This window comes from Colossoma macropomum, unplaced genomic scaffold (assembly GCF_904425465.1).
Source record: "Colossoma macropomum unplaced genomic scaffold, Colossoma_macropomum, whole genome shotgun sequence".
Lineage (NCBI taxonomy): Eukaryota > Metazoa > Chordata > Actinopteri > Characiformes > Serrasalmidae > Colossoma > Colossoma macropomum.
The window spans coordinates 17,933,466-17,947,796 of NW_023494791.1; the positions used below are offsets into that span (position 1 = coordinate 17,933,466).

Genomic DNA, 14,331 nt, shown 5'->3' on the forward strand with positions numbered 1-14,331 from the left:
TAGTCAGGGAGAGTTATGGCTAACTTGTGTTTCCTCCATGCCATTCAGCATTGCCTGGATTCAAGTTTAGGCACAGTGAATGATTCCGAGTCTGAGAGAATACAGTACTTGGGCCCAGTGCCTTTAATCATAATCATACTGAGGCAAAAAAAGACATTTGGACAAAAAACATGCATCTAAATGCAAATATAATGCAACTGCCAGGGCAAATACACTTTATCTGTATAATCCAAGTATTTACAATGATGGTATTTATAGTCAATGCAATCATATGCTGGCTAATCCACATTGAAGAGCATCAGGTGGCACACTCCTATACACTGTTGAGTAAGACATCATAAAAACAATTATATCCTCACAGTCAGGCTACAGTGATATGGATAAAGATTAAGCTTTCATTTAATGCAAACTAATACCTTATCACTTGTTCTTACTGAAAATAATGTCATTGTCAAATACAGGTTATCTGCTGTTTATCTGCTGAATGTGTTTATTTCCGAGATAAAAATGGCATCGAATGAGATGCATACTTGCAGTCCTACTTAGAGCTTCCAGTCTGGGTCCATCTGAATGTATTACCATACCAGATAAAATCTATAATTCATATTCATTTGAGCTCTGCCTATGAAGTAATACATGCAATGCTAATGTCCTTCATGGTGAGCAGAGACCAAGAAAAGCATTCTTCAGAGCTGTGTTTTCACAAGGCATGTCTGAGTATAGCATCATTGTTTCAGTGGGCGAGCATAAGTGCACCGTGTTTATTGCAAATGGCTCAGGTATTTTTGTATGCATGAAATCACTCGGGTATGATGATTTCTTGCTAAATGAGCTAACACCATAGTCATCCTGAAAATCTATAAAGACATTTTATCCCAGAAACACAGAAACAGCGTTTATACTAAAAATGTCTTACTGCAAGTGTATGATATATGAATGTATTGTTTTTCCACTGTAAACCAAGACTATAAACCCTTGCAGCAAAAATATTTACACCTAGTAACATTACACAGAATCATATTTCACCATGGATGATGAGAGGATCTGATTAGCAGATAGATATGAAGACAGACTGATGCCTCTGGGTGTCTGAGGGGGGAGTATTGTCAGGTTGCAAATCTTATTCTCCACACTGCTATTCATACATGTATTCATAGTGACATGCTGTTGCCTCAGAGGTAAATCATTTCAGCTTAAACTACTTTTGTTTAAGCAGATTCCATTATGGCAGAAATCTGAGACTGGAAAATGTGTTTTAAAAGATTGACGACTCCATTTCATAGAAGAGAACAAGGACATGTTTATATGATATAAAATGTAATGCTTTAGCATATCCAGTTTCAGTTGGATTTATAGTTGATGAAGTACACCAGAATGCCTTGAAAAAAATGTTTCTATCAAATAACTGTGTTATGATAGAAATGTATTAGGGAGAAAATAAGGCAACAGTGTCCACTTAACTCTACTCACAGAATGGCCTTAAATCTGCAGTGACAAACAAAACACGTTATGAAGTTTCCCAGATTACTAAATGAATGCAAGCTGAACAACATAAAAATGACCACTTACAAATAAGAGAATATTTCTTGTGCTGCCCTATGAATTGATGAGGCTGTTGGTGGCCAGATAATGTGTTGGTTACCAGGACGGCAGAAATGTGGCTGTAGCTTCCAGGGTAATTTTGGCACTAGCTTTTGGCCGTCATTGTAGTGAGCTCTATATCTGCTGTGCTCTAACCAGCGTAGCTACATGGGGACAATTAAGCCTGTAATTGATGTGCACTTCAAAGGCCAAGAAATGATCATACAGATGGTTTGAAGTGACCAGACCCCACCTAATGTTGGTCTTAATGGAACACACTGATGACAAATGGAAAATCCAAAGAATCTGACGTAATGTATTAGGCTTGTAATAGCCCACCTCATTTCACTTGCAGTTTTATCACATGAATCTGTAGGCTACTGGAAAACTCTGAGGCTAAAATGTACCATTTCCAAATATCTAGTGGTAAAAGTGTGTATTTATTTATTATGCTTCTTGCATAACATGTCCAACGTCACAGATGAAGTGAAGCACACTGTACAGCATGGGCAAAGCTCCAGTTTATCTAAAAAGAAAAAAAATCTGTCCATTTATCAAGCTTCTAGATTTGAGCTTGTGATCGCTGATGCTATAGACGTTTTACCAGGAGTACTCTTGCACATATGACAAAGAAAAAAAGATGTTTCCCAAGTATTTATAGGACCATTATTGGAACTCTTTCCCAAACCCATAATGTCACTATAGCTATCATTACCCAGCCACCCCTCCCCCCAAGTCAATGCTGTTTGGAGTGCAGTATAAAGATGTCCAACCCTCCAGGTTCCACCATTTTGTGTCAGCAAGAGATGGAGCTGTCTCTGAACCAGCGGTCAGAGGAAAGCTATATTTGACCAGGCAGCCATTTTGTTTTGGTCTACCAAATGTATCCACCATCATCCACTTCCCCCACCTCCCCCTCCTCTTCTTCAGCCTCCTCGCCATTGTCTTCTGTTTCTTTCTCCTCTTCGTCCTCCCAGCCCACCGCGCTGCCGAAATCACCTGAGTAGCCAGCCAGCTCATCTGGAAACAGAAAAAAAAGCAAGAATGACCAGACCGAAAACTTTCAGAGAATTTCTCGAAAAGAGTTGGTTGCAATCCATATCCCATATGAACATGGGTTCATTTTTATATACAATGACAGGAAAGCAACTAAAAACTTTGCATTTTCCTTTTGATAAAGGCTAAATGAAAAATCAGATTAGTTGGGTTATGATAAACAACAAATAAACTGTGTTGCTTTGGCTTTCAATCAAAAAAAAAAGTCTGATGCTATGGTATAAATATAAAACTCCCATGAACTAAAAATGAGTGATTTACAGCAAAGCAACTGCTAACTGTGAATTAGGTTACTTGGATTATGGCAAACCCCATAAATAAAAATAAATAGAGATCTCCTTAATGTCTCTGTAGTTCATCCTAGACAACAGTGAGATCAGACAGAAAGACAAATAAGCCTTTTGCTGAAGTCTCCTACTGCTCAGATATTTCTCCTGAATAAAAGGCCCCACTAATCTCGCATGTGTCTTCTCTTGATTTTTAGATCTCAATAGAACCACAAATTGTGTGCAGAGTAACCAGGATAACAGTGCTCATGTCTACCTGCAGCTGACTTATGACAGCAATCTCAATATGAGCTCAACTATTTCTCATCCAAGACTTGGAACCTTCTCAGTGATGCTGTGAATAACTATATTTTTATCTGTACCAGAAGTATCTCCTTTTCGTCTGATCTTATTTCTCTTTATGAATTTCAGGAAATCACTGTGCCATCAAAGATCAACATTTGAGCAATACAGTTTTCCTCTGGGACAATAAAGCTTTGTGGCTTTGGCATTCGAAGAGAAATATGTTGAGAGTCAGAAAGTAGCTCAAAACACTACGCTATAGATATGTAACTTCCATGGAGGCAAAACAAGCAATTTACTCATAATTAAAGCTAAATGTTACCTCAAATGCCTGCTTGGGTACAACAAACAAGCGCTTTGGCTTTGACATTGGTCTTTTTAATGGCTATTTTAAGTCCAGTCGGGGGATTTGTTCTTATCACCTGCAGGTCCGGCACAGCCAATAGTAATTAATCTTGCAGACCTTTATTTCAGCAAGACAACTGCTCTTTTGGAATGGAAATGAACCTGGCCTAATGAATGTAACACTTGGTCCTCTGTCAGAGGGGTGACTGATGTTTTTGTGGATCTAAGCCCTCGCGACAAAGGGGGCCTTGTCCTTCCTGAGCGTGTGTGTGCGTCTGTCTATCTGCGTGTGTGCGCAGATGTGTGTTTGTGTGTCTGTGCACTTACCGCAGTCAGGGTTGCCATGGATTCTGGAGCCCATTAGCTCTCCTCCATGCTGGTCTACACACCAGCACTCCCCCCTACTTTGGTCGCACTGCAGCTTCCTGTAATAGCCGTCCTCATCACAGCTGGGAATGAATGTACCTACCATGACAAACGCACACGCTTTCAGTTCACATGCATGTTTTACATTCGATTTCATGTCCTGCATGAATCAGAAGTACCCAATCAGCATTGCACCAAGGGTGAGATTGCAAAGCGGTCCGCATACTGCCCGCAATAAGTCATGTAGCAGAGCCGAATGACAGCCTTCATTTCAGCCTGTGAGGAACAACCTTGAAAAGGGCTTTGGATCTCATTACTATATGTAATGACTGCATACAGTGATAAAGTGCTATTCTCACTGCATATATGAATACACAAGAAAAAACTGTCATCAATGCAGTGTCACCAAGCATTCAGAGGTGGTTTTGAAGGTCATGCCGAAGAATCATTTGTGTTTCAGAAAGCAACGGTTCTGCGCCATGGTGATTACGGCAGCTTGTGGCAGGGCATCAGGGGCATGTGCACGTTTGGCTGGCTCTGGTTGGCCGCTGCATCTGCAGCATGTCCTTGGAGAGTCCTGCAGGCAGCAGAGCCAAACATACAGCGATGCCCACGGCCAACAGCCAGCTCCGCTCTACTCTAATCCTCACGCCTGATTAGCAGCTAATCCCAGCCTCGTGCTTGTCATCTGCTTAATGAAACTCCTCTAGCACCACCTCTGATGTTTGATCAGTGCATCTTTCACCTGACTTTTACCTCTCTTTGTCTCTCTGCAACCCTTTGCTTCTGTTTATAACTCTTGCTCACTCTCATCTTATTTTTTTTCTTTTTTTTCTTGTTTATTTTCTTTGTTTTTATTGTACTATTTTACTCTTTAGTATGGGTGTAATTCTCTGAGCTCACAATGTTTTGATTATGTGTGGATAAGCAATTTAAAATACATTTGTAAAAATGCAATGAATATACAAATGTGACCGAAGGAACTGTTTTCACAGTAATAGAAAACAGATAATAAAACAATATGCCAAGCCTCTTTTTTGGAGTTTCACACTTTGGCAAAAAATTGCACAAATTACTGATTATTATTGATTATAACTGATTAAAACATTCTGAAATCAATACAGATTATTCACACCCTTCAAGTCAATGTATCACAATGTTTCATGGTAGTGTTTTTTTCTACCCCTACTCTCTTTAGTATTTGTTGTCTAAGGAGCGTTGCTTGGTTTTGATTCTCTACTGTGCATTTTAACTTGAGCTCACTGCCCTCCCTCCACCTGGTTCCTGCTCTCGAGGGTTTGCACCCCCTCCACACACAGCTCAAGCATTCATACATACCCAGCTTCTTCTTGGCTCCCTCCTGCATTTGGATCCTCTCTAGCTCAGCCAGGCAGGGAGGCTCTGAGGAACAAAACAATCAGAGCATTAGAAGGAAGCAGCGTTAATCTCCTCCAGCCAAACGCTCAGCTCCTCCAGCAGCCCCTGATCAAACCAGCATTATGCCATGCAACTCCCACGGCAGCCGCTCTATCAGGTCATGCTCCAACACATTCTGTTTCACAAAGGAATTGATAGGTCATAATATTCTATTCATGGAAACGTATAAAATGGTAAAACACAAAATACATGGTGATAGTCACATACTGTATCTTACGCTTAATTGTATGCATGTGTAGCAAAAATTCTGCATTAGAACAAATGCATTAAAAGTCATAAAATAGAAAAAAGTAATATTTTGTAAAAAACTTATGCCTAAAATCTAATTTTTAGTATTAATGCTGTTCCATTGAAAACTTTCTTTAAGATCACCTTTTAAATAAATTAGTTATTTACAAAACGGTAAAATTCTTAGATAGCCCACCCAGCATTAAAAGCCAAATATTCAGAGCACATGCAAGGACTACGCGGGACAGGTCTTTAACATGCGGCAAGTTTCTGCCTGGCTTGCAGACAGGTTCGAGTCCCAAAATGTTCCAGGCTGAGCAGGCTGTCAACAACCAACAGTGATGTTGTTTTTGCCCTGTGATGGCCACTTCTCCTCCGCCGGAGAGAATACTAGGGAAAGACAAAGTGTGACAGGCCAAAAGCAACTGCGTCCTCCCCGGGAGAGATGAGAATGCTTGGCCAGAATCACATAAAACAAGAGCAAAGCTGGTCTAGTGTGTGTGTGTGTGTGGTATAAATGTGTGAGTGTGGTGCTGAGATTTTGCTCTGTGCCGTTCTTGCGTTGCAGGGCGGAACATATGCCTGCTCCATGGCACAGGCGTGCCCACACAGACACACAGAGGAAAAGAAACCTATTAAAAGTGCTACTCATTTACTGCAGACTATACACACTCATACACCAAAGGCATATGACCCATGTAGTGCTAAAAAAAAAATATATATATATATAATGCATTGCTCACAAACTTTAATACATACAAAATAAATCACTGAACAAACCACCACCCACACGCTTTACACTTACAAATCCTCTGTCACACACGCCTCTGTAATCTTCAGTGAGTACAGATTCCCTCAGAAACACAACACATGGGCAGTAGAAATGGACGGATGGCTCTTTTTCCTCTGCTTAAACAAATTAAATCGCTCTCCCTGCGCACCACAAACCAGGCAAGGTCAACGCTGAGCGTGTCTCTCTCTCCCCTCATCCCTCGCTCTCTAGCCAGAGTGTGTTTGAAGGAGATGAAAGCTTCGGATTACTGTAATCCAAACATCCCTCATATGCTTCAATTCCTCTCTCAGTGTTATATTGATTATATTTAGAAAACCAATTAAGCCTAATCCAGTGCAGACTGAATGAGTTCTGTCAATGTAAGAGATAAACCCAGTGAAACTTTACGACTCTTTGCAGATAGATGGTATGTTGCTCTCAGTACTGCGTCTTTATTGTTAGCTGAGACAGGAGCGTGTTTATCACTGTGTTACGTCACCTTTTCTTTTATCAACACTTAATAATCATTTGGGGACTGAAAACGCTGATTGATTCAGATTTAAAAGCTGAACTGTTTGCCAGGTCTTCAGCTGTGCAACCATAAGGGGCTTTCCCTATTGTATGTTGCACTTCATAATGTGGCACTTTGCAGAATGTGCTTTGCCGTTGTCATGTTGGAATAAACATGGACGTCCTTGAAAAAGACGCCATCTAGAAGGCAGCATGTTCTTCCAAATTGAGTATATATCTTTCAGTGTTAATGATGCCTTCATAGATGTGCAAGTTACCCAAGCCACGGGCACTAACACAACCCCATACCACAAGCCCTGGCTTTGAACTTTATACTGGTAACATGGATAATTTATGGATGGTCCTTTTCTTTTTTGGCCCTTAAAACACAATGTTCACTTTTTTTGCATAAGCAATCTGAAAGATTGACTTGTCAGACAACAACAGACATTTTCATTGTGCATCAGTTAATTTCGCATGAGGTCGAGCCCAGAGAAGCGGCATTTCTGGATCTTGTTGACCTTTCACTGTGCATAGTACAATCTTAACTTGCATTTGTGGATGTAGCAATGGATGGTGTATATTTGTATTCCTAAGTCCATGTGGTGATATCAAGCAAGCTGTTTTTTAATGTAGTGGTGCCTGCGGTGTCGAAGGGCATCCAGTTGTGGTTTTCAGCCTTGCCCTTTCCACACAGTGATTTCTTAAGATTTCCTGAATCTTCTGATGATATTATGTACAGTAGAGGAACACATACCTAAAATCTTTGCAATTGCGTGTTGCAGAACATTGTTCTTAAACCACTGGATTATTCTCTGATGCATTTTTGGAAAAGTTGCGAGCCTCACCCATCCTCACCCATAAAGGACTAGGACTGCTTCTTTTATACCCAAGCATGTTGTACCCAAGGTGTCTTTTGAACATTTTACAGCCTTTATAGCCTTAACTTGCATCTGACCAAACTTTTTTAGTTGCAGGCATCAATTTTAGAAGGTGTATTTGCAAAAACCAATGCAGTTGATAAGATTAAAATATAGATATAGATATCTTGTATTTGTTTTCTTTTTGTTCAAAAGAATAGGTCAAAGTTTCTTTTTTAAATCTTCATATACTGTCCCAACTTTTTTGGTGTTGAGAGTTGTATGTCATCACAAAAAATAAAAACTTTTTTGGAGAATTAAAGATCAAGCTGTTAGTTAGTCATAGTCCACTGAGCTGTGTTTATATTACATGGTTTTAAAACTACCTTTACTGGCTCCTAAATCATTACGTGTATTAGAAAAAGGAATTTGAGCTTTGAGGTCATGTAAAAATGAATGAATTTACTGAAGCTCAATGAGGTATTTTTCTGTGTAATGCTGATATGTAAAAGGGAAGTCTCAAGAACATATCCTGTGGTTGCTTTGAACATACTATATTCAAAAATTCGTTATAAGGCTTTAAAGTACACTAATGTGTTTGAGTTCTCAAAACATTTGCTGGAATTCAGACATGTTCCTCAAATATAATTAGTTGCTCAACCTTAAAAGCCAGTGGGTTGTATCTCCATGAGAGCAGTAAGCAGTACTGGCGCTGCTTCCCTGCCATGTGTCCCCCTTCTGTCGCCCTCACAGAGTTGAGCTGAACACAGTGTGGGCCATGCCCCTCACTTGCTGGGCCAAGAGCCGCACAGGCAACCTGGCACTTATTGGCTCAGTTAAAATTAGCTCCAAAAAGTTCCACAGTAACTCAGTTCATTTTGTAAGTGTAGCTCATAACTTACTAAACAGTATGCTGTATAAGTCCAGTTAAACAATACTGAATATAACCCCCTTAAACTGCAGTTTATGTGCTGTAAACTGGAAGTAAAAAAAAGAAAAAAATAAGAAGAGAGTGAGCAAGAGTTATAAACAGAAGCAAAGGGTTGCAGAGAGACTTACTTTCTCTCCAGAAGCAGAGGCACCACTCAGCTGTGGACACCTTGCCATCACGATAGGAATCACAGGAGTTGAAGAAAGGCCGGATGCACACTTCATACTTGTCCAAGTTAATAGCGGCTAGCTCAGCCTGGTCCAGATAAAGGTCACTGTTAGTGTCCAGCTTTGAGAACATCCATCCGATGGAGTCCTTACAGGTTGCCACAAGAGTGCGGTCCAAAACTGAATGGAGAAAATAACAATTAGACTTAAGCTGTTTTGACTGACAGCCTTATCTGTGATATTGGTATATTCAAAGTAACACAGCTGAAACAAGATGATGTTGATTAAAAGGTAATACTCATAGCACCTAAGCAACTAGGTTTGGCGCAAACAGAATGATTTATATGCTTTGAAAACAGTGTGAATTTGTAAGCATGTTCCTAACATAAGATGCTAATTGTGTTGTATGCTTTTCATCAGTGAATTGTCAGCTTAGGCAGTCTGTGCAAAAGCCCATTGGTGTGACATTGTTCAGCATGAAAGCACTGGCTGAGCAGACAGCCCAGAGCTCTGGGGCCTCACTTGATGCAGAGCTGGCTGCAGGCTTGCTCGTGCTGTTCTGCTTGGCGTTGCCCTGGAGCAGCTGGAACCAGTCCCGCAGGCGATCCCCCAAATCTGCCAGGTCCTGGCCTGTGCAGCTCTCTGTGGGGCACACGGAGAAAGAAGGAAACACACAGAGAGAGAGGTCAGAATGTAAAGAGGAAAGAGGAAGAAAAAGGAGAAAAAAACAAGAAAGAAGTCAGGTGTAGAGAGGAAAGCAGATTGGGTAGGGGCAGAGTCAGAGTCAAAATGTGAAAAAACGTCCCCCTGAAATAAGCAGCAGTGCCTATGGGCACACCACACACAGTGTATCAAGGGCAGAATAATGTCCCAGAAAAAAGAGAGGGAGAGGGAGGGAGAGAGAGAGAGAGAGAGAGGGAGAGAGAGAGAGAGAGAGAGAGAGATGGGGGGATAAACAGTGTACTGCTGATAAATCAATAAAACCCATGAGAACTGTAAGCTCCCAGGGGAATGTCAGAGGAGAAAAATGCCCTGAGGCTATCTCTAAGCAGAAGTATTCTTTATCATCAATATGTCATGTATGTTTTTTACGATAATGAACTGCTTACAATCTCACATCTCGCATTGCATATAACCCTGTTTCTTTCTTGTCTGAAACAATGATATTGTAGTCACACTATACAACAATAAATTAGGAATGCACTAATAATACTTTTTCTCGCTCAATACCAGTATTTTAAAATATATCACTGTATGTAAGTGGGGATTATTCTTCTATGTGTAAGGAAACAAAGGCTGTAACTACACATTACTTCTTATCTAGAAAAGAATAAAAAACAAATAAATGACACATGATAAGAAACAAGTGTATGATAAAGTAGGATAATGCACTTTTCAGGCCTGATGCAAATTGGGTGCATGGTGGAGACAATCTAATCATGTTTCAGGGCATGGCAGATATAGTGTTCGGAGTCCTTTCCAATACAGCTTAAAATATCTATGTTTCTGCCAGAAAGGGGAGCTTCAGCATATAGGGCAATGGTGTTAACTACTGTGATATCTATCAGTTAGAAATGGGTAAGTTAGTTATAACTTTCTTTAAGCAGTCTGATTCTTTGCCCCATTGTGGAATGTCATGTTTTCTTAAAGATGCTGTTTCTTATTGATGAGATTTCCAACACTGTGGTGATGCACACATATGTGACAGATCAGAGCTGACTGAGGCAAAATCTCCATAAGAGGCCAGTTAAAGCTCATGGAACCCACTAGTTCTATTTGCAGGACAAGCCAAATATTCCTCACTGAAACGAATCTTGAACAGTGGCAGGGGCCATAAAAAACAAAATTATTATACATAGAGGGCACTGTTGGGTTGGAGCTCAAGCACCCCTTGGTGTCTTATCTGGGCACGTGCCTGGCCGTTACAATTTTATCACAAACGTAGGAAAAAAACAGTATAGAATTTGGATCAGCCATAGCTGGCCAATACTCAATCCATTTAATAAGGTCAGTGTCAATAGCAATTCACTATAGTATACTGTCATATACTATAGTCAGTATACTGACTCAGTGCATCCCTAACACTGTATATGTAATATGTATCCCTATACATTTCCAGCATTTTTCCATTTATTTCTTTTGCAAAGTAGGTCAATTTCATTTGTAAACCACATGCATTTGGACTAGATAGGAGTCCCTGCGCACCATGACTTATGTAAATTAGGCTTTAGGGAAGCAATTAAGTAAATCTGTCCTGTGAGTTCAGTGAAACAGCACTGTGTTGGGCCGCTCCTGCAAACATCTGACCTGCAGCAGAGTCAGCTGGCAGTCTCAGCAATAAAAAGCTATCCCTGCAGGTACAATAATGAATGAATTATAAGTGTTTATGTGTTACAGTAATGCAGTGATATAGTAGTAGTAGTAGTAGCTGTAGGTCGTTGTTGACTGAGGCTGCTGCATACCGTGTTTGCTGTCTGTCTCTGTGCTCGGCGCAGCTGTTGGGGAACATGGGCAGGGACCAGTGCACTTCACACTCAGCTCCTTCCCCAAGAGACACGCCTGCTGCTGGAGCTTACACTGAGGCAAACACACGTACACACACTTGTTAATATACAAAGTCAGAACATGCATACATACACACATCCTACTTTGTTACAGTCATATGCAAAAGTTTGAATACCCGTGGTCAAATGACATGTTTTACTGATTTTCTAAGTGAAAATAACACATCCTCTACAAAGGACAAACTGAAATATGGCATAGTTCTGCAAATTTCAGAATGTTTAAGTCTAACCCTGTTAGTTTAAAAAATTAAACAAGTAGCTTTTGTAAAAAAGAACTTTGCAAAGTCATGACCATATTGTTCATCCTATCACTGTAGGTTAGCCCTGTTTTCTCTGGTTTTCCAATATTTTCAGGACATTTTTGTCCTAAAAATGTATGAAAACAAGCATGCACACACAGATAGAGTAGGCTGTGCTGCAGCAACAGCTGACCACTGTCATGAGGCACTGCATAATGCGCAATTCCTATGAGTGGCGGGGTGTGAGTTATAGTCTAGATACAGATCAAATATTTATAAAGGTGACCGTAAGCAAGATGATGACTCATTCCAGTGACACATCACCATTCAAAAGAAGCTACTCTGAAGTCTTATTTCACTTCCAGATCTCAGCATCTTAACAAGGTCAGAAAAAGATCTAACAGACAATACATAAATCTCCTTTCTTTCTGCCTTCTATCTCTCTCTCTCTGCCTGAACAGGATGATCATTCGCCCATGCCTTGATGGGAATCCCTCTGGGCTATTTATCTTTCGCTTTTGTGGACCTCAGGGGCCACTATAAATGGATAACCTCTAGCAGCAGGCCAATAACAAAGAGGCTCAGTGTCACTGTACATGCTGATTCATAGGTGAGCCGCAATAGGAAAACATATGAAACTAGAAAACATTTGGCCATCATTATTTCCTCCAGTAAAGGGCACAGAAAAGCACACACAAAGAGAAAAGCAGAAAACCAACACATTTACAAAACTCATTTTAGAGTTTCCTAACTCTGCAGCTTGTGACAACTACACTTGTATACTATACACTGTGACAAGTTTTGAAATAATAAGATGATTATTTGATGAAATAATAAGAAAAGAGTCAGACAAAATGTGCATCTAATGAAATGCACTCGGTAGCTATGCTGTACCTGGGAAGCATAATTATGTCCATCAGAACCACACACAGGTCCAGAAGAAGACACAGGGCAGGGCTTGCAGCTGTTCTCCTGCTGTCCTGACACTGGATGCTTCAGCCTGTGAAAAACATGCTCATTACTGCAGCACTCCCAACAACCAAGTGATTAATCCTGTTTTCAACCAGTCTGTTCTGTCTGTTGTCTGACAAGCAGGAGATATACCTTTCCCATAAGAGCAGGTTATCTACTGTGTATATTACTGTATTACTGTACTGTATATATTCCTGACAATGCCTGTTTTCATTGTACAACACTAACCCTTACAAGCCCAGAGTTATTACTTTCAGTTTGCTATACAATTCAAATGTAATTATGCAATTCCATATTTAATACTTGGTACAAAACACACTGAATGATATTTATATTTGATCTACACTCTGTATCACAGGTTCAGCTCTGCACTTCTGACTTTTGTCCAGTCATTTTTATGTCAAGAAATGGCAAAAATATTGCAAAAAGTGTAAATAAGCCTGTAACAATAATGAAAATTTAGCTGACAGTTAATCACTGCATATATAATTAATTGATTGTGATTAACAATTTATTTGTCTTTTTTGTTCATTTTATGCAACTATTAACATACAAGCCTAAAGTGGCCAAATCTTCATATTAGCTATATTCATACTAACATGTGGTCTAACAGTAGACACTGATTTCATGGACTTCTCACTATATATTCGTTAGTCAATTCTTCATTTTTTATTCATATCGCCTGGTTGTGTTATTGTTTTGCTATCCAGTGTTGGCCAGAAGAATGGGTTTTGAGTCTTGGTATTTCTCAAGGGCTCTTTTTTTTGCTCTTGGGGCATTTTTCCTTGCCACTGTCACCCTTGACTTGCTCACGTGGGGCTTCGACTCAATTTCTGTAAAGCTGCTTTGTTTCAAGGGCTGTTGTGAAAAAACGTTATTTGTAGTGAATTGAACTGAATAGTATCTCCTGACTGATGAGCTCAAATGGACAAACATTACTCACCGCTGCTCTCTAAGTGTGTGACAGCACCAGTCAGAAGTTAGAACTATTGTTGTTTTTGTATGTCTGACGTGTCCCAACAAATGCATTTTCTGCTCTCTTTTACTTACATATACTTGCCTCAACCAAACAGATGAAAGAACACCCAATTCACATTATCTCTATTGCAATGTAAACTTACGATTTTGAAAGTTAAATGAAAAAAAATATGGTCAGCTTAAATGACTGATCAGGCAATTATGAAATAATTGTGACAGTCTTAAATGTAAAGGATGGCTTTTTTTCACAAAGACTGTACACAACTTCTATTTTCATCACATTTAAATCATAATAAAATATCTCCTCTTCTGCTTAGACACATAAACATGGTATTGACTGAAAATTTAGTGCAATTGTATTTTTTGTTTTAGTTGCACTGTTGTGGCTTTTGAACATCTTTGCAATTTATGATGTAAACATGTTTTTAAACACAATGTCTCTTTTTGTCCACACTGTAATTTCAGTTCACACATCAGGGTTTACTTTAACCTTTATTTATACACAGTAAGGCCAGTCTGCACTGAGCTGGGGGGAATGGGAGCAACATGCCTTGAGGATACGTGCTGTGCTCAAGGACACCGTAGTCATCATAGGAAAGATATATGAATCTAGAGCCCTTCAGTACAGGGCCTGCATCCCTGGCGTCCAAAAGGGAATCAAAGTAGCAGGCCAACTGAACCACACAGAATGCAACTCAGAATCCCATTCTCACTGTTATTTTCCGGCATCAGTGTAGTGTAAGAATCATGCGTGCT

At 39.9% G+C, this 14,331-nt stretch overlaps 1 protein-coding gene across 2 annotated transcripts in view; it reads right to left on the reverse strand.

Annotated features, from left to right (window-relative positions):
- Positions 1-100: 100 nt before the first annotated feature.
- spock2 (SPARC (osteonectin), cwcv and kazal like domains proteoglycan 2) overlaps positions 101-14,331 on the reverse strand; it is a 42,801-nt gene continuing 28,570 nt past the window's right edge. For both annotated transcript variants that reach the window (XM_036574203.1, XM_036574201.1), the window contains 7 exons: positions 12,520-12,625; positions 11,285-11,399; positions 9,345-9,464; positions 8,784-9,002; positions 5,256-5,318; positions 3,879-4,016; positions 101-2,601 (listed from right to left, as the gene is read on the reverse strand). In XM_036574203.1, the coding sequence (XP_036430096.1) occupies positions 2,456-2,601; positions 3,879-4,016; positions 5,256-5,318; positions 8,784-9,002; positions 9,345-9,464; positions 11,285-11,399; positions 12,520-12,625 (907 nt within the window). In that variant the 3' untranslated portion in view covers positions 101-2,455. The remainder of the gene's footprint in view (positions 2,602-3,878; positions 4,017-5,255; positions 5,319-8,783; positions 9,003-9,344; positions 9,465-11,284; positions 11,400-12,519; positions 12,626-14,331) is intronic.